The sequence below is a fragment of the Nelumbo nucifera genome, chromosome 1 (genome assembly GCF_055504915.1).
Source record: "Nelumbo nucifera cultivar China Antique chromosome 1, China Antique-T2T, whole genome shotgun sequence".
Taxonomy (NCBI): Eukaryota; Viridiplantae; Streptophyta; class Magnoliopsida; order Proteales; family Nelumbonaceae; genus Nelumbo; species Nelumbo nucifera.
The window spans coordinates 207837862-207864028 of NC_142649.1; the positions used below are offsets into that span (position 1 = coordinate 207837862).

Here is a 26167-nt window from a genome sequence, read left to right on the forward strand (position 1 = left end):
AGGCATCCAAGTTTATCTTAAGGGGTAGCCATTGTGGGTCCGGGGGTAACCAACCAATGTCACATGGCCTCTCCAATCCTGCAATTTTAGAGTGTCACGGGAGATGTTCCCTTTTGTGCTCACAAGTTGACACCTCATCAAGTCCTTATCTCCTTTTATTAGGAAACTAGTACCCGTGTGATGCATGCATGGGTCTTATTAAACAAAACTTATTTAATGATAAAAATTTTAATGAAGCATAAGTTTTTAATTTATTATAATTGGAATTTTAAAATTTTGATTAGTTTTTGTAAATAATTTTAAAATTTAAAAGGTATGTAATTATTCATATTAATTGAAATTAATAAAAAATAATTTTAAAACTTTTTACTTCTATAAGTTTTTTCAAATAGAATTTAAATGGGTTTTAAATTATAATATTATGTTATTGTAATATTAATAATGAATTTAACATCATGATATAAATCTTCTCGTATGCAATTATATGGAATATGGTGATTGGGAGTTTACATTACAACATCAAACATGTTTTCCAACTGTATATTGGAAGCATCTCCTAATGACAAGTACGAGTGATGTTTACGGTGCACGCTGATATATGCATGTGGGGCACGCTATTGATGAAATGGGGAACACGTAGATTGGTGGGGAAGGAGAAAATTCGCATCCCTATCCCGGGGTTATATAGCCTTATAGAGCAATAAGTTTTAAGCCTTGTTAGCCCTAACATCTTTTTCTTGTGCATCATATAAGGGGGGCTGCTAGTATGATTTAAAATAAAATATATTGTTAGTCGAGCCAAGCTGAAGTATTAGGCATTGTCCCAACCCTAAAATTTTCAGGCCTAATGCAAGCCAAGGCCTATATTTATAAAATATATTATATAATATATACAAATATTTATATATTTTTTATTATATAAAATAAAGTCAGGCCGAGCTTTTATGATAAATCCCGAGCCTGACACAAAAATAAAGCAGGCTTAGTGTTTTGGGCCTAACTTCAGGCCCGTTGGCCTAAGAGTATATCCAAACCCAAGCCGGGAGCGGGTCAGGCCATTGGACTACCTAGTCCACGAACAGGTCTAGTTGAATACATGAGATCCGCACCTTTCAAGGTGGGGCCCATAAATTTATTAATGGCATGAAACATTACCATTGATTCCACATTATTTCCACAGCCTGCTTGCGTTCAACTAATCCGAATTCACCTTTTTCTTGCAACACAACCAATTGACGCCATCCCATCTCACTTGGTTTACATTTCATCTAATTGCTTTTTTTTTTTTCTAGATAAAGGGATTAAGTTATATACCATTGGGGTGGTAGGGACAAATTGGGATCAGCTCCTCACATAGGGTGCCTCACAATAACCTCACAGACACATCCCACTGTACATTGGAAACACTTTCGTAAATAATAACATATAAGTATGAAAAATGTTCTCAATGCACGTGGAATGTGCTTGTGAGATTGTTGTAAAGTGCTCTGTGTGAGGAGCATATCGAGTCTCGATAGAAAAGGAGACAGATATAAGGATTTTTGTGAAGATGAGAAAATGCCTCATTGTCATTCCTAGGGACATTTTAACTGCAAAAACGGGATAAATCCTTATTATGCTAAAATGCACGCTCATTGGACAACTAATAAGCCGGGATATTAAACTTTCCTTTTACATTACAAAAGGAGTTGAAGTTGGTATCGGGCTTGTCATGGCACTTTGGCCTAAGACTCGGTTTTGAAAAAGTACAAATGCAAATATGTATAATATAAATAATACAAAATATAAGGTTTTGCACTCAACCCAGAGCTAGCCCGGCCCATGTACAGTTTATATTCTTCGTTTTTTATTTTCTTTTCTGACTTCGGATTCCTCGGGATTGAGAGGGGAGAAATATATTCAGGAATGAGGAGTATTATAGCAAGCTCCGGTTATCCAGAGGTTCGATTACAATCCTAGAGAAACCTCTTTCTCGGCCTCGGACATCATGGTTTCTTCCACTGTGAAGGATTTACTGGGTCAACTCGACAAAGATTCGTTTGTCTCTCTTCTCTCTAAGCTCATCGGAGAGGCCAAATACGTTCAGAACAATCCACCAGAGCTGATCCCAGAAGAGGATAGAGTAGTCCGGCACGTCTTGGATGCACTCCTTCCATACAGCACTACCACTGGTGGAGGACCTTTGATAGTAAACCATGTCACCTACGTTAAGGGTAGAGGCAACATTATTGTCGAGTACCCGGGGACTGTTCCCGGGAAGATCCTCTCGTTTGTCGGATGTCACATGGACGTTGTCACGGCCAATCCCAATGAATGGGTCTGTTACCTTCCGTCTGTTCATTCTTCTTTCATGATTCTTCCTGGGTTACTGTTTAATGTTCTTTAGTGACCACTCTTTCCTTATTCTGTTGGTAATCCATTTCATTTCTTCTTATGTTCGAGATTAATTTGTAGCAGATGCTCCATTTTTTGTAATTTTAGCATTACCCATTTCATCTTCTTGTCAGATTCTTCGTGACATGAAAAAAATGTTTCTTCTTTTATTGGAAAGATGTGGTTTTTAAAGTTCGATTTTTGTTATTTCATGAGACGGATTTTCTGCGGATTTGATCGCAGAATTGAAATTTTATACCTTAGGTGATATCTTGTACAGGATTTTGATCCTTTTTCATTGAGTATCGATGGAGATAAACTCCGAGGTCGTGGAACAACCGATTGTTTGGGGCATGTAGCACTTGTAACTGAACTCATGAGAATGCTGGGGAAGACAAAACCGGAGTTGAAGTCAACTGTGGTGGCTGTCTTTATAGCAAATGAAGAGAACTCATCAATTTTGGGGGTTGGAGTTGATGCTCTTGTAAAAGATGGGTTGCTTAATAAGCTCAAGCATGGTCCTCTGTAAGTAATACACTTTCTTGTACAAAAAAAAAAAAAAAAGAAAAAGAAAAAACAATCTTAAGTTTTGACTTATGAGGCTTAGTTGAGTTTATCTTAAGTTGAATCTTTGATTTACTTGTTTCTACCTAGGTTTTGGATTGATACTGCAGATAAGCAACCTTGCATTGGTACTGGTGGTATGGTATCCTGGAAACTTAGAGCAACAGGGAAGCTTTTTCATAGTGGTCTTGCTCACAAGGTATATTTATACATTGTCTGACTGCCGGCGTTCTGTATTAGCACTTAGCAATATCAGATTGGAACAAAAATTCAAATGTATGGCCTGTTTTGGACTTCTGGACACGAACCACAAAAAAAAAAGTTGAAAAGACAAATTAATTCACTAATTAGTTTACATCAATCAACACATGGAGTGGCTCCTAATAATAACTATTGAAGTAAGGTGTATTGGGATATCACATTCCTACTGAAATATGAGCTACGCAAGCAAGAAATCCTTGTCAGTTGTTGAGGATTAATTACCTTCCTAGGAGAGGGAGGAACAGAAAAACATGCATGTACCCATTGACGATCTGACTATCACATTGAAGAACAAGTTCATAGAGATGGAAGAATACTTTTTCAAACTTAAGGTTTTGCAATTCTTATTTACACCTAATCTTTATTCAACTAAATGCAAAAAATGCAATTTAGATAATTCATATAAAAATTTATAGAACTCATAAAACTTTATTGCAATGTGCAGTCAAAAGTTGTCTATAGTTCTTAAGACACTGGGTGGATGTAATGTTTGTAAACTCAACTCTCTTTCACAAAATAGAATATCAAGAGAATTCTTTTTGGATAATAAATAAAAAAACAAAATTTTATTAAAATGAAAGAAGAAATACATCTTAGGTGTTAGGGTTGCTGGGTGATGAGGAATCTCAAAAGAATTGGGAAGCCGATATGAGCTCAGGCTGCCTTAGGTTCCTCTTTTATGCTGATCATTGGGGCTTTCTTCTACTTATTGTACCATTTATTAATACAATTCATAGTTAATGATATGAGAAAAAGCCTTTCTAGGAAATCTTTCAGAGGGAAGAGGAGATGGGAAGCGAATAACTGGTATTGAAGAGGAGAGGAAGGCATGAGGACGAGAGCCAATTTCTCTTACAATAAAGCTGCGGCTGCAGGAGCATGGCCGAATCTTGGCTTTACAGAGCTGAAGAAGATGGAGGACAAATTAGTGGTAGTAATAGAGGTTCAGGTGGTTGAAGCAAGAAGAGACTTTCTGCACAAATGTTTGGTGGGGAGATTTCGGTGGGGGGTGGAAGCTAGAGAAGTGGAGATATGGGCGAGTAGAATGTGGAGGGAGGTGGGGGGAGCGAGGGTGAAGAAAATGGCAGATGATTTATTCTTGTTCATCTGCCCATCGAGAGTTGAAGGAGAGTGGATTCTGTATAACGGGCCATGGCAGATGGGGAGAAACCCTCTTTTACTGGATTGGTGGGGTAAGAGTGCGGGGTGTTTCTACTCGGAGCCTGAGTTTGATATTGATCGATCTGATTCAACGTGGATAAGGGTTTTCGGCCTTCCCTTGCTCCTCTGGTGCCCAAGTGTGATCAAAGCCATAGGAGATGTGTGTGGAGGTTTTGTAGAGACTAATGACTCTCCTTCAGAACTAGCTACATGTGAATGGATTAGAATGAAGGTTCAAAGGAGAGAATCCATCCCGGAGAAGGTGGAGATAGCCGCCGGGGAAGTTTTGTTCTCTATCCGTATTTGGCTTGAGATTTTGCCGTTTGTTTGTCGATGGAGATCCGAGTATTGAACTTTCCCAAAAGGAGGGGAGAGTGGGTTTAGAGCTTTCAAAAACTCTTGTTCTTGAGGATGTTGGTGAGATCCTCCAGTCTCAAAAACATCTTAGTAATGTTCAGCCTTGTTACCGATCGCTGATGACCCCTCCGGCATATGGTGGAAGCGAGTCGAACAAGTAATAGTCCGAGTCGTCCGATCTTGAGAACTTTGAAGGGTCAGGATGCCCCCTCAAGGAACAATCCCGAGGGAGGCGTTCAAATTTCAAACCTTGGTAAGTTTAGGAGTCGAAGAATTAAAAACTCTGATAAAACAATGTTCTCGTCGAAGACGTGCAGGGAAACCCGACAGATGCCAGTCCGCGAGCTTTGTTCGGACCAGGAGAATTTATTTCGGGCTTAGAAGTTCCCACCGAACCAATCTATCCTGACAAGCCCTTTTCCTCGGGTGGTTAGAAGTGGACAAGGGTCAAAAGCAACTAGCGCACCCAGGGTCCTCTGCAGAAATGAACCCAATAGTTCGGTCCATAGGGGGCCAGTTTGGTCCAACCAGCCTTCAAAGAAAGCCAAGACTGTTGGCGATGGGCATGTTCGCAGGCCACTCCGCCGGTAGATTCGGGTGGTCGTATCTACGCACGGACAATACCTCTTCAGTTTCCTAATCCTTCTTGTTCGATAGTGTCACCAACCATGGAGGCTACAAGGTTGGAGATGCAACATCTTTCTTTAGTGCGGGTGGAAGAGAACTTGATAGAAGCTACTCCTATTGATGTGGTGGGTACTGATGAACAGTTCAAAGACAGGGGAGAGGAGCTTCATCAATTTAATTCACAGGAAGGAGGGGGAAGAAAATATGACCTGTGAGAGTCAATTGGAGATCTAGCTCATTCAAGGACAACAAAGGTAAGGCACCTAGCTCGATAATCCAGGGAGATAAATCCTCCAATATTTCTGCCTCCTCTTCTTGGGTCTCTTCGAAACTTATGGGTTTGGGAAAATTTTTAGGAGTTTCGATGGAGAGGATGGAGGATGAAACAATTAAGTTTTTGGAGGGGGTAGAACAAAGAATCCTTATGGAGAGAGGGAAACTTGCGGCAAAGAAAGGACAAACAAATTCGAAGAGGAGCAGAGAGATGATGAGGCTTACTTGGGGCCTAAATGATAAGGCAGGTAGTAGTGAGGGGACGTCGAGGGGAGTAAAGAAAGTCTAAGTTTGAGGGTTGCTTTTGATATGTTTTTGCAGTTTATCATGGATTTAAAAATTTTATCTTGGAACGTAAGAGGTCTGGGCTCGGGTAGAAGAAGATTAGTGGTGTGTGAGTCTCTGAAGAGGTCTAATTTGAAGATTGTCCTGCTTCAAGAAAGTAAACTGGAGTGCATGGATGCTGCTATTGTTAGGATTATTTGGGGTGAGGGGCAGGTTAGATGGAAATCAAAGTTTGTAGTGGGTAGTGCAGGGGGTTTGTTGAGCCTTTGGGATCCTTCTTTCTCTGGCTTAATCTCCTATCACACTAGGAATTTCTCAATTTCTTTACTGCTGAAATTTTCAGATGGTAATATCTGCCAAGTCACAAATGTTTATGGTCCTACAGATCGGAATCTTCGGGATGACTTTTGGGAGGAATTAGTAGAGGCGCGGGGCATACTGACTTATCCCTAGGTCATTGGAGGTGATTTCAATGTTATCCTGTCTGTTGAAGAAAAGAATACCAAAGGTGGGAGATCAAGAGCAATGCTTCAGTTTGCTGATTTTATTAACATGTTTGAGTTGATGGACTTCCCTCTTCAGGGTAGTTGATTTACATGGAACAATAATCAAGATAACCCCACTCTAGTGAGACTGGATAGGTTCTTGGTCTCTTCAAATTGGGAGGATGTGTGTTTCCTGATTTTAGGCAGATTGCTCTCCCTAGGCTAGTCTCAGATTCTATTCCAGTTCAGCTTGTTTGTGGATATAGAGGTAAAATCAGATCTCCGTTCAAGCTCGAGAATGCCTGGTTTGAAGATGAGAAGCTTATTCCCTTGTTGAAGACTGTATGGAGAGACCTTCAGGTGGTAGGCACTAGCTCCTTTATTTTGGCAAAAAAATTAGGTGCAATTAAAGAGAGATTCAAAATTTGGAAAGTGGAAAATAACTTGAGTTCATAAATAGAAAAGAGAGCTTTATTGAGCATCATTGAGGAAATTGATTCAGCAGAAGAGGTATGCCCCCTATTAGAAGAATTGAGGTTGAAGAGATCCCAGGCAAAAATTAATTTTGAGAAATTGACAGTCAAGGAAGAAATCAAGTGGAGGCAAAGGGCTAAGGTGGTTTGGTTGAAGGAGGGGGACAAAAATACATTTTTTTTCATAAAATGGCAAACGCCAGAGCTAGAGTTTCCTTAGTTAGCAAGTTGGAGTGGGAAGGCCGAACTGGGGAATCAGATGCTGAAATGAAGGTGATGGCAACTACTTTCTATAAAAGCCTTTATAAAGAATTTTGGACTCTTAGATCTTTTCCCAAAAATCTTCCTTTCAAGCAGTTGAGTGAAGTTCAAAAAATCTTTCCTTGAGAGACCCTTTACGGAGGAGGAAATTAAGGCTGCCATTATCAAGTTGGAGGATGATAAGGGAAGGGAGATCCATCATATGGATGGTCGAACCATGCAGGATGGCTGGGCGAAATTTCAAAAATTTCTCTCCCTTCCGAGAATCCTATTCCCTGATTTAGAAAAACTACATTTCTTAAGGTTCGTTCTTGAAACAAACCGGACTAGATCTGTAATCAAGATTAAGGGACAGATATACCTGATACGGAATCCATAAACGTAACTTCCAACGTATGTGTTCACGCTCAAAGATGTCACCAAATCCCGCCTCCACTAAAGATGACAGTTTAGGATGAAGCAGGATCAACAAAGCAATTCTTCAACAAGAATTACAATCCTTTAGCAAGGACCACATAGGGGATGTGAGCACAACTTCAGATCTGGATTTTCTAGCAAAAATCAGAATCAAGAACAATTCTTGATCAATCCAAGACTATGGGTATTGAACTGGGTAGGGCAGCAAGAACTGGATTTTGCAAAAAGTTTTTAACAGAAGGATTTCACCCTCTATTTATAACCTCTCTGGATCAGCTTCCTAATCCAATCAAGAAAGGAGTCTTTGATCCAAATCTTTATTTGGATCTGAAACTCTTAAGTGGATAAGACTTATCTTATCATCCTGCTAATCCAGATCCAAATCTAAACTCAAATTCGCCCATAATTAATTAATCAAATTAGCGCAATTCGAAATGGGCTTTAGGCCCATTAAGTTATTAGGCTCACTTCCCTTTTAATTTGTTGGCTAGCTTGGCTCTTTTTGTATGGCGTGAGACCCTAACATTGATCTCCACAAAAGCAATATGGGTTCAGCCTAGCCTCTGTTACAAGGCCTGGCCGAATTCACTGTTGAACACAATGATCCCTTGAGCTCATCAGTATGGGCTCTTAGTAGGCCTAACATTTACGCTAAATGGTTCTTGGGTCCAACCACCTTATGAAGGCCTAAGAACTATGGACTTAAGTGAGATTAGCCCATCAGGTATATAAACCCTAAATGGTCTTACACTTAACCTCTCAGCCCATAATGATCAAACACTACTCGACAAGAAAGGACCTCTCCCTCGGCTGCAAGGTTTAGTGTCGCACTCTCTACTCAGGATGGATCCTGGGAATTAAAACTTTTGCAGACCTTTTTAATATAAACATAATCTATCTATCTATCTATAAACTCGTTTGAAATCAACTGCCGACAATTTAGTTTTCCATCAGAGAAAGTGTTGTCTCCGATCATTCACTTTGTCCGACAAAGGGGCTGATTCTGTCACTATGATCACCCAATCAGGTGAATTCTCAAACTGCCCCAACATACCCAGGTTTTGACCCCTGCCAGTACCATAATCGAGTCTAGGGGTTAGGTGTAACTTTCCAGTTTTGCCCATCTGTCTCCAAGGTTCAGAGCATAACTGGAAAATGGTCCGGTTCAAAGTTTCAAGCAAACCCACACTACATGTGTTTCGGGTCTCACCCTGGCAGCTGAGACAAGCTACCCCAACCGACTTGGCAACACATTTGTGTCAGCCTTGGTAGGATAAACTTCCCCAGGTCTATCCAACGGCTATGAACATTCTAAACTAACACGAGTCTCATAAGTGTCCAGTTTAAGGGTAATTACATAGAAACATACTAGATATAACATGAATCAATCATGTACTTTTATTCATTTACAATAAATGTCAAATGTACATAAATCTGATTGGAGCTAAGGGCATACACTGTCTAACAAATAAATCCCCAGGGCCGGATGGTCTCACCAATCTCTTTTATGTAAAATGTTGGGATATAGTGAAACAAGATTTGATGAATGTCTTCCAGGCGTTTTATGCAAATCCTTCTTTGCAAAGAAGCTTAAATACTACCTTTGTCACTCTCATTCCAAAAATTGAAGGGGCTGTAAATATCAAAGATTTCAGACCAATCAGTCTCCTGCACAGTTTTTACAAGATCTTGGCTAAAGTACTAGCTGAGAGAATGAAGGGGATGTTAGGTAGTGTAATTTCAAACAATCAAAGTGCTTTCGTCTCGGGAAGGCAGATGCTTGATTTTGTACTTATTGCTAATGAGCTCATTCATTTAAGAAGAAGAGAGGGAATCCCTGGCTTGATTTGTAAATTAGATATTGAAAAGGTCTACGACCATGTCAATTGGATATGTATTGATTCTGTGTTGTGGCACATGAATTTTGGGCAGAAATGGAGGAATTGGATCATAGTATATATAACCTCTCCTAAATTCTTAGTCTTGATTAATGGTCAGTCAACGGGGTTTTTTTGACAATTCAAGGGGTTTGAGACAGGGTGATCCCCTCTCCCCCTTGCTCTTTATTTGTGTAATGGAAATTCTTGCTCTTTTTGCAAGAACACAGCTGATTTTGGTTGTTGGGATGGTTTTGCAATGTCCCCTGAGGGGGAAAAGGTCAGCATCCTCCAATTTGCAGATGATACATTATGCTTTGTGGATGTTTCTCCTGCTTAGTTGGATCTAGTCCTTGGGATCTTAACCTGGTTTGAGGAGGTTTCTGGGCTTAAAGTTAATTTGAACAAAAGTCAAATCATTCCAGTGGGTCAAGTTGCCAATTTAGATGACTGTGTTGAGGCTTGTCGGTTATTTTCCTCCGTGTGAAATATCTGGGCCTGCCCTTGGGGGCAAATTGGTCTTCCTCCTCATTTTGGGACCTAGTCATTGAAAGATTGGAGAAAAAATTAGCTTCCTGGAAGGCAAGATATCTCTCTTTTGGGGGTAGGGTTACTCTGATAAAAAGTATCCTTTCTAATCTGTCCACTTATTTCTTGTCTCTTCTCCCCCAAACAAAGTAGCAAAAAAAATTGGAGCAGCTTCAGAGGAATTTTCTTTGGAGGGTTTGGGAAGAGGAGAACAAAATTCACCTAGTCAAGTGGGACCAAGTGTGTCTTCCTAAGGCAGAAGGTGGCTTAGGAATAAGGAAACTGGAGATCTAGGGACCCCCCCTCCAATTTGGGGTAACTCACTTTGGAAAGGCATTGTTATTAGTGCAGTAATGGAAGAGAAGAGGAGAAGAGAGAGGAGAGAGAGAAGAGAGAGAGAGAGCAGAAGAGAGGAGAAAAGATTGAGAGTCAAAAGCATGCTAGCGGCACCAACAATTTTGTTATATATACCAGGGCGACAACAACTAAAAAGTAAAAGGGTAAAAGTACAATAGTACCCCTGCGGTACTATACTTAGGAAAATACAAGCTTTCAACACTCCCCCTCAAGTTGGGACATAAATGTCAATCATGCCCAACTTGTCACATAAGTCATAATGCCATGAATGGTGTAACCCTTTTGTAAAGATGTCTGCAAGTTGATCCTCAGAGCTGACATAAGGAGTACACACTTCCCCTATGATAACTTTCTCTCTGGTAAAGTGTTTGTTGACTTCGATGTGTTTAGTTCTATCATGCAGCACTGGATTAGCAGCAATGTTTATGGCTACTTTGTTATCACAGAATAGGGTCATAGGTCCGTTCACTAGAAAACCCAACTCACTCAATAGATTCTTTAGCCACACAATTTCAGCCACTCCATGAGCCATTGCCCGATATTCAGCTTCAGCACTAGATCTAGCTATCACATTCTGCTTTTTGCTTCTCCAGATAACTAGGTTTCCTCCTATGAACGCACAGTAGCCACTAATTGACTTTCTGTCATTTAGGGATCCTGCCCAATCTGCATCACTGTACACTTCAACTTTCAGATGTCCGTGCTTTTGAAACAACAAACCAGCGCCTGGGAACTTCTTAAGATATCTGAGAATTCTTTCTGCTGCTTCAAGGTGAGTGGTCTTGGGAGTATGCATGAACTGGATAAGAACACCAACTGCATAAGCAATGTCGGGGCTGGTCAAAGAAAGATATAACAATCTTTCTATAAGTCTTTGAAATTGTTTCATATCCTTGATAGGTTCGCCTTGGTAGTCACCTAATTTGTGGTTAGGATCAATAGGGGAATCAACTGGCTTCACTCCTAATTTTCCTGTATCCTGAAGTAGATCTAGGACATACTTCCTTTGGGAAATGAAGATACCCTTTTGTGAGCGGGCAACTTCAATTCCAAGAAAGTATCTTAGAGGACCTAGATCCTTTACTTCAAACTGTGTAGCAAGAAAAATCATCAACTTTTGTATTTCATCATTCCAATCGCCAGTGATAATTATATCATCAACATATACTATCAGAGCAGCAATTTTCCCTTCCCCTCTTTTCACAAACAATGTGTGATCAGATTGACATTGCTTGTATCCTTTCTGCTGAACCGTTGCATGGAGTCTGCTGAACTAGGCTCTCGGTGATTGTTTCAGCCCGTATAAAGACTTCTTCAACCTGCACACTTTCTGTTCATTGCCTTGAGCCCAAAAACCAGGGGGTTGTACCATGTAAACTTCCTCTTCAAGGTCACCATTTAGGAATGCATTCTTGATATCAAGCTGATGTAGATCCCAGTTAGTATTAGCAGCAAGGGATAATAGGACTCTAATGGAGTTCATCTTGGCAATGGGTGCAAAAGTCTCTGCATAATCAACTCCATACACTTGTGTAAACCCCTTTGCCACTAAACGAGCTTTATACCTCTCCACAGTGCCATCAGCCCTATGTTTGATTGTGAACACCCATTTACATCCAACTGGATCCTTTCCCTTAGGAAGATCTACTAGTTCCCATGTGCCATTTTTAGGTAAAGCATTAATTTATTCCTTCATAGCATTTGTCCATTTAGGTACTAAAAGAGTTTCTGCCACATTCTTAGGAATAGGAACACTGTCAATGGAAGTGAGAAAGGCCTGAAAAGAGGGTGAAATATTTTCATAGGAAACAAAGTGAGAAATGGGGTGTTTAGTGGTACTAGATCTAACACCTTTCCCGTGAGCAATAGGAAGGTCAAGGTTATTGGCAACAGAGGTATCAATAGCAATAGGGTTAGGGACATCGATAGGAACCAAGATACCTGAGTGAGTATGATCCACCCCTGGGGAGTTTGATGGCATTGGAGGTACAGCTTCTAGGTTCTCCATAGCTCTTGAACTTGGTTGGCCTTTGTGACGACGAAAGAAGACACAAAAAGGAGGATCAGGAAGAAGAGGGAGCTGAATCAGTTTTTCCTCATTTCTACACTCCCCTTGAGGAGAAATAGGGAAAAAAGGCTCACTCTCAAAGAAAGAGACATCCATGGAAACATAAAACTTCCGAGAAACAAGATCAAAACAACGGTATCCCTTTTGAGTGAAAGAATACCCCGGGAAGATGCAAGGAATAGCACGGGGGTCTAATTTTCCACGAGTGGGTGACAGATTTTAGACAAAACAATGACAACCAAACACACGAGGAGGAATGGAAAGAAGGGGAGCCTTAGGAAACAGAAGCTGATGTGGGGCTTTGCACTCTAACCAATGAGAGGGAATACGGTTGATGAGATAGGTAGCACAAAGGACAGCCTCAAGCCAAAATCGTTTTGGGACATTCATATGGATTAGTAAACCCCGGGCCACTTCAAGGAGGTGTCGGTTTTTTCTTTTGGCAACACCATTTTGTTGTGGTGTTCGGGCACAAGAGCTTCGGTGAAGTGAACCACGTGAAGCAAAAAATTCTGTGAGATCACTATGAAAATTCCGTGAGATCACTATGAAAAATTCCGTGTTACCAGTGCAGTGATGGAAGAGAAGAGGAGAAGAGAGAGGAGAGAGAGAAGAGAGAGAGCAGAAGAGAGGAGAAAAGATTGAGAGTCAAAAGCATGCTGGTGGCGCCAGCTATTTTGTTATATATACTAGGGCGACAACAACTAAAAAATAAAAGGGTAAAAGTACAATACTACCCCTGCGGTACTATACTTAGGAAAATACAAGCTTTCAACAGGCATCATGAAGAATTTCTCTATTTTCTTGGAAGGAATTTCAGTCAAGATGGGCAAAGGGGATAGAACTAAATTTTGGAAGGACCCTTGGTGTCTGGATGGCCCACTGGCTGATTTATTTCCTCTCCTTTTCCAGTGTGCTTCTAATAAAGATTCCTCAGTGGCTGAGAGTTATTGTTCATCTGGAGACTCTTTTGTTTGGACCCCCCTCTTTAGGAGGAATTTATTTGATGGGGAGTTGGAAGAGATTATGGAGCTGATGGACCTTCTACAGAAGCAGAAGATAGACCCTTCATTGGAAGATAAATGGTGCTGGAAATGGAACCCTGATGGTTGTTTTTCTGTCAAGTCTCTAGCTTCCAAATTGTGCAGCTCAGGTCCCATAGACTTTCCTGCTACTCAGATCTGGAATCCAACAAGTCCATTTAGGTCCAACTTTCTGGTGTGGACTATTGCCCTAGACAAATGCCTGCCCAGATCTAATCTTGAGAGGCGTGGCATTCAAATCTCAGGTCCTTCTTGTGGTCTTTGTGGCGCTCTTCCAGAATCTACAGATCATCTGTGTCTTCACTGCTCAGTCTCCTCTCAGGTATGGGAGCACTTTCTGAATTCCATGAACATCAGCTGGGTTATGCCTAGGTCGGTCAAGGAACTTCTGTGCTGCTGTAAAGTTAAAGGCCTAAGTACAAAAAGGAAAATTAGTTTGGAGGACCATCCCTGCAGCAGTCTTGTGGTCCATCTGGACTGAACGGAACAACAGAATTTTCTGTAATAGAGTTAAAAGTCCTGAAGAGCTCATGCAGAGAGCAGTGGGCAAGCTGATTTCTTGGGTGTCTGTTACTGAGGAGTTCAGACACCTGAATTTGCCTCTTTTATTTCGGTCTCAGTCCTGTTGGAGCTTGTAACTTGTGTTGTTCCTAGGCTGTTTTCATTGGCCTGAGCTCTGTTTGTATGTTCTCTTTGTTTGAATAAAATTACCTTACCTTTTCCAAAAACAAATGAAAAAAAGAAAGAGAAATTAGACCCAAAGGGTTTGAAATATGTTTAATATATGAGACATAACAATTAGTACAATTTCTACTTTTAGACATAATTAAGAATGGAAATAAAAAAAAAAGAATTTAATTATAAAGTTTTTTTTTTTGGGTGATGACACTGGATTTATAATGAAGCACATGGACCTCAATGTGGGAAACTCATGGTAAAGTGTAAACCACATAGCCTTTTAAGGGAAACCCTCAAGGCAGGTTTCTTGGGTTTGATCTTGCACATGTGTTCAAGAGTTTGATCTTGCACCATTAATTGTTCATATATGTCAAATAAACTGAGATATTAAAGGTAATACTGCTCGATAGTACATTACCAGTTCAACTAATAAAGGTAAAAAAACAAAGAGTATTTACTTACTTGAAGTTCACTATTAAGAACTAAGAAGGGCACTTGTTTGTAGGCTATAAATCCTTTGGAGCTAGCCATGGAAGCACTTAAGGAGATTCAGCTGCGGTTCTATAGAGACTTCCCCCCACATCCCAAGGAAAAGATTTATGGATTTGCAACACCTTCAACCATGAAACCAACTCAATGGTGCTGTAATTTATGGCCTATTATACATAAATATGTGCGCATAAACTGTTTTCTTCATAATTTCTAGTGTTCAGAGCCTCATATACTCTTTTTCTTTCTTATTTTATTATATTAAAGATCCTGGAGGTGGTGTGAATCAGATTCCATTTGAGTGTACTATTTCAGGGGATGTTAGGTATTTAATCTCTCCAACTGCAAATTGCACACTAAGACATGCATCGGCTGTATTTCCAATGACATTGAGAAATCTGAAGCCTGACTTTATGATTCTTGGTCTTGTGCAGGTTAACTCCTTTCTACAAGTAACCTTTCCACTCTTCTCATACGAAAAGTAGATAAAAGAACGAATTGAATACCCAACTTCCTGGAACTATTAATTTGGTTTACAGTGGATATTGAATTTAAAGGTTACATTACATGTTGAAAGAGTGATGATTATGGAAAGAGAACATCCAATCATGCTAGAAAATATATTGTAAAGAAAGTGAAATCACAACATGTGGACTGCCACATCATCATCTAAGCCTTGTCCCAACTTTAGGAATCCTGTTTCACCATTCCGTTCCATTCAGTGCCATATCCATTGTTAAATTATGGGCACTTAAACCATTTCTTATTACTTCCACCCAAGTCCTTTTCGGCCTGCCCCTAGCTCTTTTAGCCCCTTCAACTTGTAACAGAAGTTTTAATTTCCATGATTCCAAGTTCTTACTTGTCAGCCAGCTGGTTACTACTCTTGAATTTCCTTCTACAACTATATTTTTGTAGTTTAGGGATTTCCCCAATCAATTCTCAAATCTAGTCAAAATTCTAGTTTCAAAGAGAAAATGCACATCGATTAATTTAGCTTCAGTATGGAAGTTTCCTCACTATCTTGGTGTTTCCTCTATCTTTCTGATACCATTGAACTGCATTAAGTAATTTTATTTCTTTTTCTACTGGAGCAGATGTCACTAGTGCTCTTCAGGACAACTAAGCATTTTTATGTTCATGGAGCTTCCACATATAATAAATATACTGTGATATTAAATAATTAAATGAATGACTGCTGATCAAAAAACTAATAAAATATTTTAAAGGTGCGTTTAGGTGATTGCACAAGGCACATCCCTTGCTTGAATCCAAATGACTCCACTTTCAAAAGGTGTTGGCCTGGTGTGCCTAGGTGTACATCTACGCTAAAGTGCAAAGTGACCCAAGCATAAACTTTTTATGATTATGCTTTTTTAATTAACTCTTTGTATAGTCGTTTGTGTTTTAACACTTTTTTAATGTTCTATTAACTTTAAATTAACCTTTTATTGTTGTTTGTGTGCTGGTAGTGATCTATTAACTTTTTAAAGAAACAAAAATAAAGACCTTTTGAATACCTATAACCCTAGCTTACCTTAAGTGATATAAGTTTCATATGCTTGAATTGTTGAATGGTTGTAGCACTTTGGTATAATTTTTTCTTCTTTCTTTCTTTTTTCACTGAAGTAGGGGTCCATTGAAATGAGTGCTCTACCTCTTCACTCTCCTCCTCTTCCTTCTCCTCCTCCTCCTTTCAGTCTTCTGGGGAAGCATGTTTTCATCTTTCTATCTAGCTGTACATCCTGTTAAAAACAAGTACAACTTTTCCTTTCCTTTTTTAAATCTCCACTGAAGCTGCAGCCTGCAACTTTTGTACCTTAGGTCCTTAACCCATATAACCATTAAAAAGTTAAATATGGTAGGCCCTTATAACTTTTGTACCAATTACTGTTTCCATCAAAACAAAAGCTGGTGTCCATTAAAAAGGGAATATATTCAGAAGATTTGAAATTCCCATTGGCAGTGTGCCACTCCCATGGGCTTTTTTTTTTCCTTGTAATCAGTCCCATGGGCTGAAAGAATGGGCCTTACAACACCAATAAGAAGCACATGCAGAAAAATGATCCCAAACAAGTAAAAGTTAATAAATCCATCTATTTATCAAAATTATATAAGAAAAAACTTATTAATTTGCATACAAAACATATAAATAAATTTAATTGTATTATAATATAATTTTTAATAAGTGTGTCCACAAATATGTATTTTTCAGCCTTGACCTTGTTGAGTAAGACACCTGGAAATATGTCAGGTTCTGATCCATAAATCCATGTTCCTATTGCTGATCAATAACAACAACAATAATTCAGAGTAAAAGCTGTATGACACACTGGTTAGAAGCAATAAAATGGTCCTATCTGTCTAACCATGACCTTGACAGTGTTGACACATGTCAACATGTGTGCTCTGTAAAGCATGTCCTTGTTTTTCAAATCTACAAGGAGCCGTGCTGCATGAATTATATCTATGAAGCAATCAAAAAACTGAAATTATTTTGATTAATTTTTTTCTTTGATGCTCTATTCCAGCATGGTAGATGTGATTAAAAAGGTTCAGGGATATGTGGATGATATTAATGCCAACATAGAGAAGCTAGACACCCGAGGACCTATCTCAAAATATGTACTCCCTGAAGAAAATCTCAGGGGAAGGTGTGTTTACTTTATCTTCTCTTTCATGTTCTTCAACTGTAAACTGTTTTTCCTGTCCTGGCACCTGGAAATAAATTTTCATGGACCAGATTCATTAGGTTAAGAGGACGAGTGGTATAGTTTTGCTACTGTGTTTCTATATATTTACTCTTTATTACTATCAAGGTTCAAGAATATATGTTCTCTTTTGTCCAGACTTACAATAAGTTTTGACGAGGATATAACATCTGGAGTTGCTTGTAATCTTGATTCTCATGGCTTCCATGTGTTGTGTAAAGCAACCAAAGATGTGGTTGGACATGTAAAACCCTATTCAATCACCGGGAGTTTGCCATTGATTCGAGAATTGCAGGTTCATTTCCATCTCTTCCTGAGCAGAAAGCCTTCTGGAGTTCTCCACTAAATTAACTCCACGTTTTTTTCTTATGCTAGGATGAAGGCTTTGACGTTCAGACTGCAGGCTATGGTATGACAGCTTTTACTAATTATGAAATGATAGTTGAATTATGTTTTTGTTAATCACAATCTAAATTCTAAGAAATCATATTTTATAGGTGCAGTAACACTCTGCTAGAATTATCCTTCAAAGAAAAGCTTGGAATGATTCTCATAATTTAAATAACCTTATGTCAGTATTGGTATGGGGAAGAAAGCATAAAATCATATAACCCATATTTTAACCATTTCTAAAGTTCATTCTAGTGCTATTGTTAAGTTATTCGTCCATCGTGAAATGGCCTTGGGAATTTATGGTATATTTCTTGGGTATTTTGGAGGGAAGAAAAGAGAGGATCCTTGAAGGTTGATTTGTTCTCCTGTTTCTTGATTATCTAAATTCAAAAGTAATAGTACCAAGCTGAGTGGTAACAGGTCCTCCACTAGTTAGTTTCATAATCATTTGTAAAATATTAAAAATCATTGAAGGGTTTCAACTTTTTTTTTTTCTTTTTATGCTATGAAGGTAAGATTTTGGTTGAAACTAACAATAACTTGTCCCAGCTATATTGGGTCAGCTACATGAATCCTGTTTTTCCATTCTGTTCTGTTCAGTGCCATATCCATTGTTAAATTACAAGTGCTTAAATCATTTCTTACTACATCCACACATATCCTTTTCAGCCTGACCCTAGCTCTATTAGCCCCTTCAACTTGTAACAGATCACTTCTTCCAATGGGTGCTGTAGATGGTTTTCTATGCACATGACTAACCACTACTTTCTCTTATTTTATAACCTATCGGAGCTACTCCTAGGTTCCTTTGTATTACTTAATTTCTGACTTTGTCCTTTCTAGTTTTACACTCATCCATCTAAGCATTCACATTTCTGCCACATCATTTTTTGGACATTCTGTTTCTTAACTGCCCAACACTTTGCTCCATACAACATAGCTGGCCTCACAACTGTTTTATAGAATGTTAGAATTTTCCTTTTAGCCGAATTGGTATTTGCTTATCACATAAGGCTACAAATACACCCATCTGCTGTAATTCTATGAGTGACATCTTGAGTCTTTCTTTTGTTATGAATTATTGAACCAAAGTAACAGAAAAGGCCACATTGGGTCATTTCTTGGTCTCCAATCCTAAGTGTACCCTAGTTTACACTCCTATTATAAATTTATAATTAAATTTACATTGCATATATTATGTTTTAGTCCTGCTTTTTAAAATCTCTTGTTTCTAATGTTGTCCACAAACATAATTTTGCATTTAATCCTATCAATTAATTTTATTTTGAGAAATGGTGACTTTCATTCAAAAAGAAAGGAAAGGGGGGGATGCACAGTAGTTTTATCAATCAATGCTATGCCATCAGCAAACCTCAAGCAGCATGGGACCTCTTCTTGAATATGTTTAGTCAATTCATCTTTTTTTTTTTTTTTGATAAATTTTAGTCAATACATCTTTGAGTATTGCAAATAAATAAGAACCAAGTGCTGAACCTTGGTGAAGATCCATTCTAACTGTAAATTAGGTCTACATATCTATCTGGGACTCCTTTACCAAAACCCACCATATTTTTAATCAAAGCTTCAAAAAACTTACATATTTCTGTTGGTTTGGTGAACTGCAACTCCAAAAATTAAGGCCTTGAGTTCAGATATGACAAGCTAAAACATAATGTAAGACTTATTAAGACACTAGAGCACTTGATCAAATTAGGGTTTATGAGGACAAATAAATTTATTAGGACAAACTAGGAACTGTAATTAGGGATAATTTGGGAGAGGAATTAGAAATTAAGCTGGAAAGATATGAAATCAAATATGGTTTTAAAACTGTAGAGATCTCAAAAGGGAATAGAAATTGGAAAAAGTAGGATTAGAGTTGAAATTAAGGCTAAGTTTGGGAGTGCTTATTTGAAAAATAAGTGCTTATTCTAATAAGCGCTTACGATCGTTTGGTGAAAAAACACTTATTTAAACAGGGGTAGTTTAGGTATTAGTGTTTTAAAAGGTGTGGGAGGCATACGCCTAGAGGCGCTCTCAAAACGCCCTGAGGCGTATGCCAGAGGCGCTGACACCTCTGAGGCATACGCCTCTTGTACTTTTTTCATGAGGCATGCTAGAGGCGTATGCCTCATGCACATATTATATAAAAAGACAAAAAAAAAGAAAAAAGAAAAAAAAAGGAAAGGAAAGGAAAGGAAAGGAAAAGAAAGAAGAAAAAAAAGAAAAAAGGAAAGAAAAGAAAAGAAAAGTAAAGGGAAGGGAAGGGAAGAAAAGATAAGGGGAAAGAAAGTGGTTTGCCACTTTGCCCCCTGCCCCTTCGTTTTGCCCCCTAGACCCCCCCGCCCCCTTTTCGATGCAGCTCAATTTCTCTGCTTCGACAAGACCCCCCCTTTCAACTAATGTTATGCATCTTTATTCTTCTTAATATAAAATATTTTTATTAAAAATAAAGAAAAAATGAGACCCCCCTTCCTCTTCATCCTCATCCTAACCCCCCTCCTCTTAAGGAGGTTTACGCTTCTCGCATTATGAATTACGCCTCATGCCTCTAGGTAGTGGAATGCCTCGCGTCACGCCTCTGCGTTTTAAAGCATTGATAGGTATTTTCAAAATGATGTGATGGGCCAAGAAAGGCCAGAAAAGATATAAGCACTTAAAAATAAGCCCAAAATTTGGGATTCTCAAATACGTTCTTATTCTTAGAATAAGCACTTATTTCAAGCTTATTTCACAAACGCAATTAAGTGCTTATTGGTGTGGTCCCGGCCCAAAACTTAGCTTAATTCAAATGACTCAAACGAACATTTCAACTAGGTTGAGGGAAAGTATACCACTATGTTGGGATAGCCGAGGGAACTAGAAAACTGTGGCAGATTTCCAAGTAAGAAAACTGGAAGGGATCATTAATTGGAATGCACCAGTAGAGGGGAACGACTACAATACTTAGAAACCATATTGAATAGTTCATTCAACTGGGTACCAAGAAGTGCAAATGGACTAGATGACTAGTAGACTCTCTAGCTAGGGCAGGAATGGAAAGGAATCAGCTTGAATGGGGCTGTCCAGGGCTGGGTTGTAATCTGTAGCTGACTACTCTTTCTGCTGTAATTAGTCAATTAGAACTACTAGTAAGTGCACACGTGTTTTGCAGGTGGTAATTCTAGATGATGATAATGATAGTAATAATGAATCCAAAAATTTCTATAAATACGTATTTTTATTTTTTTGTTTTTATATGCTTTTTGCTTTTTATTTTTAATCGGATGCATATTGCAAAATCCAAATCTGATTACATAAACGCCTCATCTAAATATGTGATGGTTGGATCGAGTTGTGAAGTTTCAAGTATCATTGACAGGTCTACCTGCTTGATTAGATTCTTCTTTTTATAATATTTTATCTTTTTTAGTGTTTTATTTTCTATTCATTTATCAAAAAATGTAAGATTTAAATAGAGGGAATTGAATAAGGTGGAAAGTAATAGTTCAATTTACAATTTAAACCTCAAAATTAAATAGAGACTAAATTAAAAATTGACTATTTTAGTCAAAAGAAGTTCCACAGTCTTACTTAAATTATAGATGTCTTCAATTTTTTCTATATTTTCTTTATATTTCTGTGTAAAAATAATTCTGATATGTAACACTTACTTTTTGTTTAATATGATAATTAATTAATATTAAACATGTACCTGAATTTTTTTGCAACATTTCTGTATTTTTTCATTTTTGTATTTTTATGTTTTATTAATTTTTATTATTTATTTATGACATTAAATGTTAATACATTTGACCCAAAAGTTGAACTATTGATCTTTTCCAAATAGTAAAATAATTTCATTTTTGGTTACTTTTAAAGTATGTATTTCATTTTCATTATCAATAAAAATAATTTTTTTATTACACTTATTTTTTTAATTTGATTAATAAAAATATCATAAACGTGTCTATTTTTTTCTACTTTTTTGCAATTCTCTATATTTATTTCTATTTTAAAAATTTTATTACCTAACTATGACATCATAGGTGTATCAAATTGATTCCAATGGTTGAATTGCTTGGCCATCACTTGGATAAAGAATGTTTTTGTTTTTTAGCCAGGTTTAAAATATATGGGTTTATATTGTTAAAAATATTGACATAGATCTAATTAGTATCATTTATTGGTGAAAAATAACTTAAATATAGGATTTAATAAGAGAAAATGGGAGTTAATACCTTTAAGTATAAGGCTTAATGAAAGGGGATTAAATGATGTGGAAAGTAATAACTGAAGTTACATTTTCAACCCTTACAATTAGAGATGTAATAAATAAACAAATATGGACATTTTAGTAGCCATCAAAAGTTGGCATTAAATTTGTAATAAAATGACTTTCATACCCTTTATCAAACAAAGAAATAGAGGGTAATTTTAGTCCAAAAAAAACTTCGACGATTAAAATGTTCAACCTAGTTAATGGTTCTTAGGTTGCTTTCAAACTAATTCTAATTTTTTTTTTATTTATTTTAAAAATAGAAAATAGAAAATAAAAAATGATAAAAGAAACGTTCATATCTCAAAATCTTGTTCGATTATTCCCAATGGCCAAAATCAGTTAGGGTTTTTAGTAATTTCATTTTGATTTTGAGTTTTCTCATTTCTGTGATTCTTTTTAAGTTGTAACAACAAAAAAAATTGCAACTCCAATCAAGAAATTGAAAAATTGATGTAAGAGATGAGAGATCAAAACTGATCTTATATTAAAATTTGAGATACACCAATGAATCAAATGATCTAGGATTTGAAATAGATTTGGAGAGATGTAAGAAGAGGGCAAGTAGTGTTCTAACGATGGTTGAAATGTTGACTCGGAAACCGGAAGCTAAAGTGATTCCGTTTTTTGGTCGGTTTTTAAAACATTGATTTTAGTCAGAAGAAAGTTCCCCAATCTTATTTATATTTCTAATAGAAGTGTAAATATAGAATTATAAATGTGTTCAATTTTTTCTATATTTGTTTTATATTTTTGTGTAAAAATAATTTTGATGTCACACTTACTTTTTGTTTAATATGATAATTAATTTATATTATACTTGTGCCTGAATGTTTTTTTGCATTATTTATGTATTTTTTCATTTTTGTATTTTTATATTTTATTAATTTTTATTATTTATTTATGACATTAAATGTTAATACATTTGACCCTAAGGTTGAACTTTTGATCTTTGCTAAATAGTAAAATAATTTCATTTTTGGTCAATTCTAAAGTATGTATTTCATTTTATTATCAATAAAAATAATTCTTTTTGTTACACATTTTTTTAATTTGATTAATAAAAGTATCATAAATGTGTCTAATTTTCTCTATATTTTTGTAATATTCTATATTTATTTATATTTTAAAAAATTTATTACCTAACTATGACTTCATAGGTTTATCAATTTGATTCCAATGGTTGAATTGCTTAACCATCACTTGGATAAAGAACGTTCTTATTTTAGCCAGTTTTAAAATATGAGTTTTGTATTGTTAAAAATATTAAGATAGATCTAATTAGTACCATTTATTGGTGAAAAATAACTTGAATATAGGATTTAATAAGAGAAAATGGGAGTTAATACCTTTAAGTATAAGACTTAATGAGAGGGGATTAAATAAGGTGAAAGGTAATAATTGATGTTACATTTTCACCCTTACAATTAGAGATGGATTAAATACACAAATGTGGCCATTATAGTAGCCAGGGGCAAAGCCAGGAATTTTTTATGAGGGGGGCCAAAATTTATAGATGGGCCATAGCGGGGGCCAACCATTGGGTGAGAAGTGAGGGGAGGGAGGAAACTTACATAGAAAAATGTATTCAGTGTGCGGATTTCTAGACCATGGGGGGGACCATGGCTCCCTTGGGTCCCCCTAGCTCCGCCCCTGATAGTAGCCATTAAAGCTATTATAAATGACTTTTATACCCTTTCTCAAACAAAAAAATAGAGGGTAATTTTAGTCCAAAAAAAGTTTCACACTACATTCACACTTTTATATATAGTATAGATATGATTTTAGGTGCTGATATTGTATTATCTTTGAACCCCCCTTGTACAAGCTTGGCCTGCTGCTTTGTTTTATGAGCAGTGAGGCAGCTCTAATTAATGAAAATTACTGTTGCTTATCAAGAAAAAAATGTTAAGACAGGTTTATATTGAGTATCTCTAAGGTTAAATGAGTAGGTGATTTCTTCTGTAGACAGCCAAATGGCAGTTTAATTTGTTAGCAAGGAATGACTTATTTGGCTTTGATATTGTGCAGTTGAAATGCAGTTATTTCTTCAAAAAAGCAATAACTTTGTTCTAAACTTCTAATCATAGCAGCAATCAAAGAGAATGGAGAAAAGATGACATAACAACCTAGAACCAAAGTAGGATTTCTAGGAATCACATCTAGAATAATTGTATCATACAATCAAGATTGCAGCTACAAGAAACAATTTTTTATTCAAATTCATAAACATCATAAATAGTTCCCACCAGGATTTGCAGTCCTTATGAGTGAAACAAAACTTCCCTTTAGACAAGAGACAAAATGACAAATGAAAGACATAAACAACCTTATAAACTCAACTTCTCACTTTAGCAACCTAAGGCAAATAGAGGAGTAAGACAAAGATGTGGCTGGATCCCATGTAGAATTAAGGGTAAGAACATACTTTTTCTGCCAAATAGAACAAAAATATAGCAAATGAAAATGAAACTTAGCTTCTGAAACAATCTTGCAGCTATCTGTGTTTCTGCATTGCATGTGCCCCTGTGTGTTAGGAACCTTCTCTGCCTGTGTGCTTACAGTGGAGATGCAAGATACTTATCAAAAAAAAAAAAAAAAAACAAAAGAGATGCAAAGATACTTGCTAGTTGGGAATTGGAATAATATTGCACTCTTTATGATATGAGGGACCTCATGAGATTTTGGTTGCTTTTTATCTTTCAGTTTTAGGAGTAATGCAAATATTTGTGGGTCTTGGCAGTTATATGAAGTACTAGGTGTGGCAAAATAAGATCCATTGAACTAAGGCAGTCATTGATCTAATTGAATTTTGGTAAGATTTGCATCCTAGGCCTACAGCCAAATTTAGAGAGGTGCTCTTTATCTCTTCCCGAAATGATGTAATATTATTGTCCATTAATAAAATGATTTCTGTTATTGATAAAAAAAATTAGAGAGGTGCTTATGGACTCCATATTTAGGCATTAGCCACAGTTTATTGACTCTATTGTTATGGAGAACTAAGATAATTGTTCTTAATGTTGTGAAGTTGAAGACAAGATGGTTGCTTGATTGATCTATTTTAGGGTATTGTGGGAGAAAGGAAATTGTCTAGAGATCAGATCCTAGACTCATTTTTGTGAGGGCTTGAGATCAATTACTTCAAAAAGTTAAAAATAAATAAATAAATAAATAACTTGCATTATAGATTATGGAGTGAAGGGGAGTAGGGGACTTGAGCTCCAGTTCTGGGTGAAGGATATCAGTTTCCAAGAGCATTGGAGATGGGCATGGTTGTTAAAGGCTGGGCCCTATTTTCATGGTTGAGCACCTCAGTCTCATAGATTCCAAGGTTGGCTGATGCTCATTGTTGAACACATCAGAGGGTGTTGACATTGACCATTTGTAATAGCTTAAAGGTTTGCGCATTGCTTTCTTTTTGGAGAGGCTCAGGCTACATCCTTTTCATCAGCACACTCTTGCTCTGTGGAGAAATCCATTCAGGGGTTTATTTAAATGGTGCTTATTTGGGAAAACCCTATTTCTGATAACTCTTTAAAAAGAAAAATTAACATTATGAACTAATTTAGTGCATAGGAGTTCAAAGAGTATGATCAGATATTAATTAGGGGTGCCCTGTTTATTTAAAATGGGTGTGGCTAATTAGCCATCCTTTTTTAATAACAGCTTTGCTAATGGTCCTGTCACTTGTATCCAATTTTTAGGTTCTCACCAATTCCCTCGAAATTTGCTATCCTTATCTTGTGGTGTGCTTTCACATTAAACTTCCAAAACTCATAAACTTGATGCATATTTTTGCTGTGTGCAGGTTTGATGGCCACATACCATGCAAAGAATGAGTACTGCCTTCTCTCTGATATGTCTCAAGGCTTTGAAGTGTTTACAAGCATCATTTCCCAACTAGAAGATATTGACAGTTGAAAGTCTGTGTGTGGCTGTGTGCACTCACAGGTGCACGCCTATAACAATTTAAGATTGGCATAAATTATCTAATTTAAATCTGTAATAACAATAAGTTCCTATAAATATAGAAATAATACTTTTTTTTTTTTGATTGTTTATTCAGAAAGGGAAACAAGTAACAACACCATCAACCGGTTTGCCCCACTCAAAAGTAAATAAATAAATAAAGGGGTTTTATTTATTGTTTTTGCCACAAAATTATATTGTTTTTACCATAAAACTGCGGTTGACCGGGTTCGACTATGATATGGGAAAAATAACT

The 26167-nt window shown here is 37.1% G+C and overlaps 1 protein-coding gene across 4 annotated transcripts; it reads left to right on the forward strand.

Annotated features, from left to right (window-relative positions):
• Positions 1–1802: 1802 nt before the first annotated feature.
• On the forward strand, positions 1803–25994 carry LOC104610359 (acetylornithine deacetylase-like). 4 transcript variants are annotated; one of them, XM_088895997.1, is made up of 10 exons: positions 1803–2317; positions 2654–2898; positions 3028–3136; positions 14594–14732; positions 14845–14902; positions 15012–15029; positions 17109–17231; positions 17427–17583; positions 17664–17697; positions 25751–25994. In XM_088895997.1, exons 1-10 carry the CDS (start codon positions 1988–1990, stop codon positions 25861–25863), a joined length of 1326 nt encoding a protein of 441 aa, XP_088752123.1. In that variant the 5' UTR covers positions 1803–1987; the 3' UTR covers positions 25864–25994. The 4 variants fall into 4 exon arrangements, with proteins under 4 accessions (XP_088752123.1, XP_088752124.1, XP_010275234.1 ...); XM_088895998.1 differs by lacking the exon at positions 15012–15029; XM_010276932.3 differs by lacking the exons at positions 14845–14902; positions 15012–15029 and having other exon boundaries at positions 1806–2317; positions 14594–14727.
• Positions 25995–26167: the final 173 nt, after the last annotated feature.

Coding starts and splice junctions, on each gene's coding strand:
- LOC104610359 (XM_088895997.1), top strand. CDS start 1,988: ATGGTTTCTTCCACTGTGAAGGATTTACTGGGTCAACTCGACAAAGAT. Junction 2,899..3,027: donor AAGCTCAAGCATGGTCCTCT/GTAAGTAATACA, acceptor GTTTCTACCTAG/GTTTTGGATTGATACTGCAG. Junction 14,733..14,844: donor GAAACCAACTCAATGGTGCT/GTAATTTATGGC, acceptor ATTATATTAAAG/ATCCTGGAGGTGGTGTGAAT.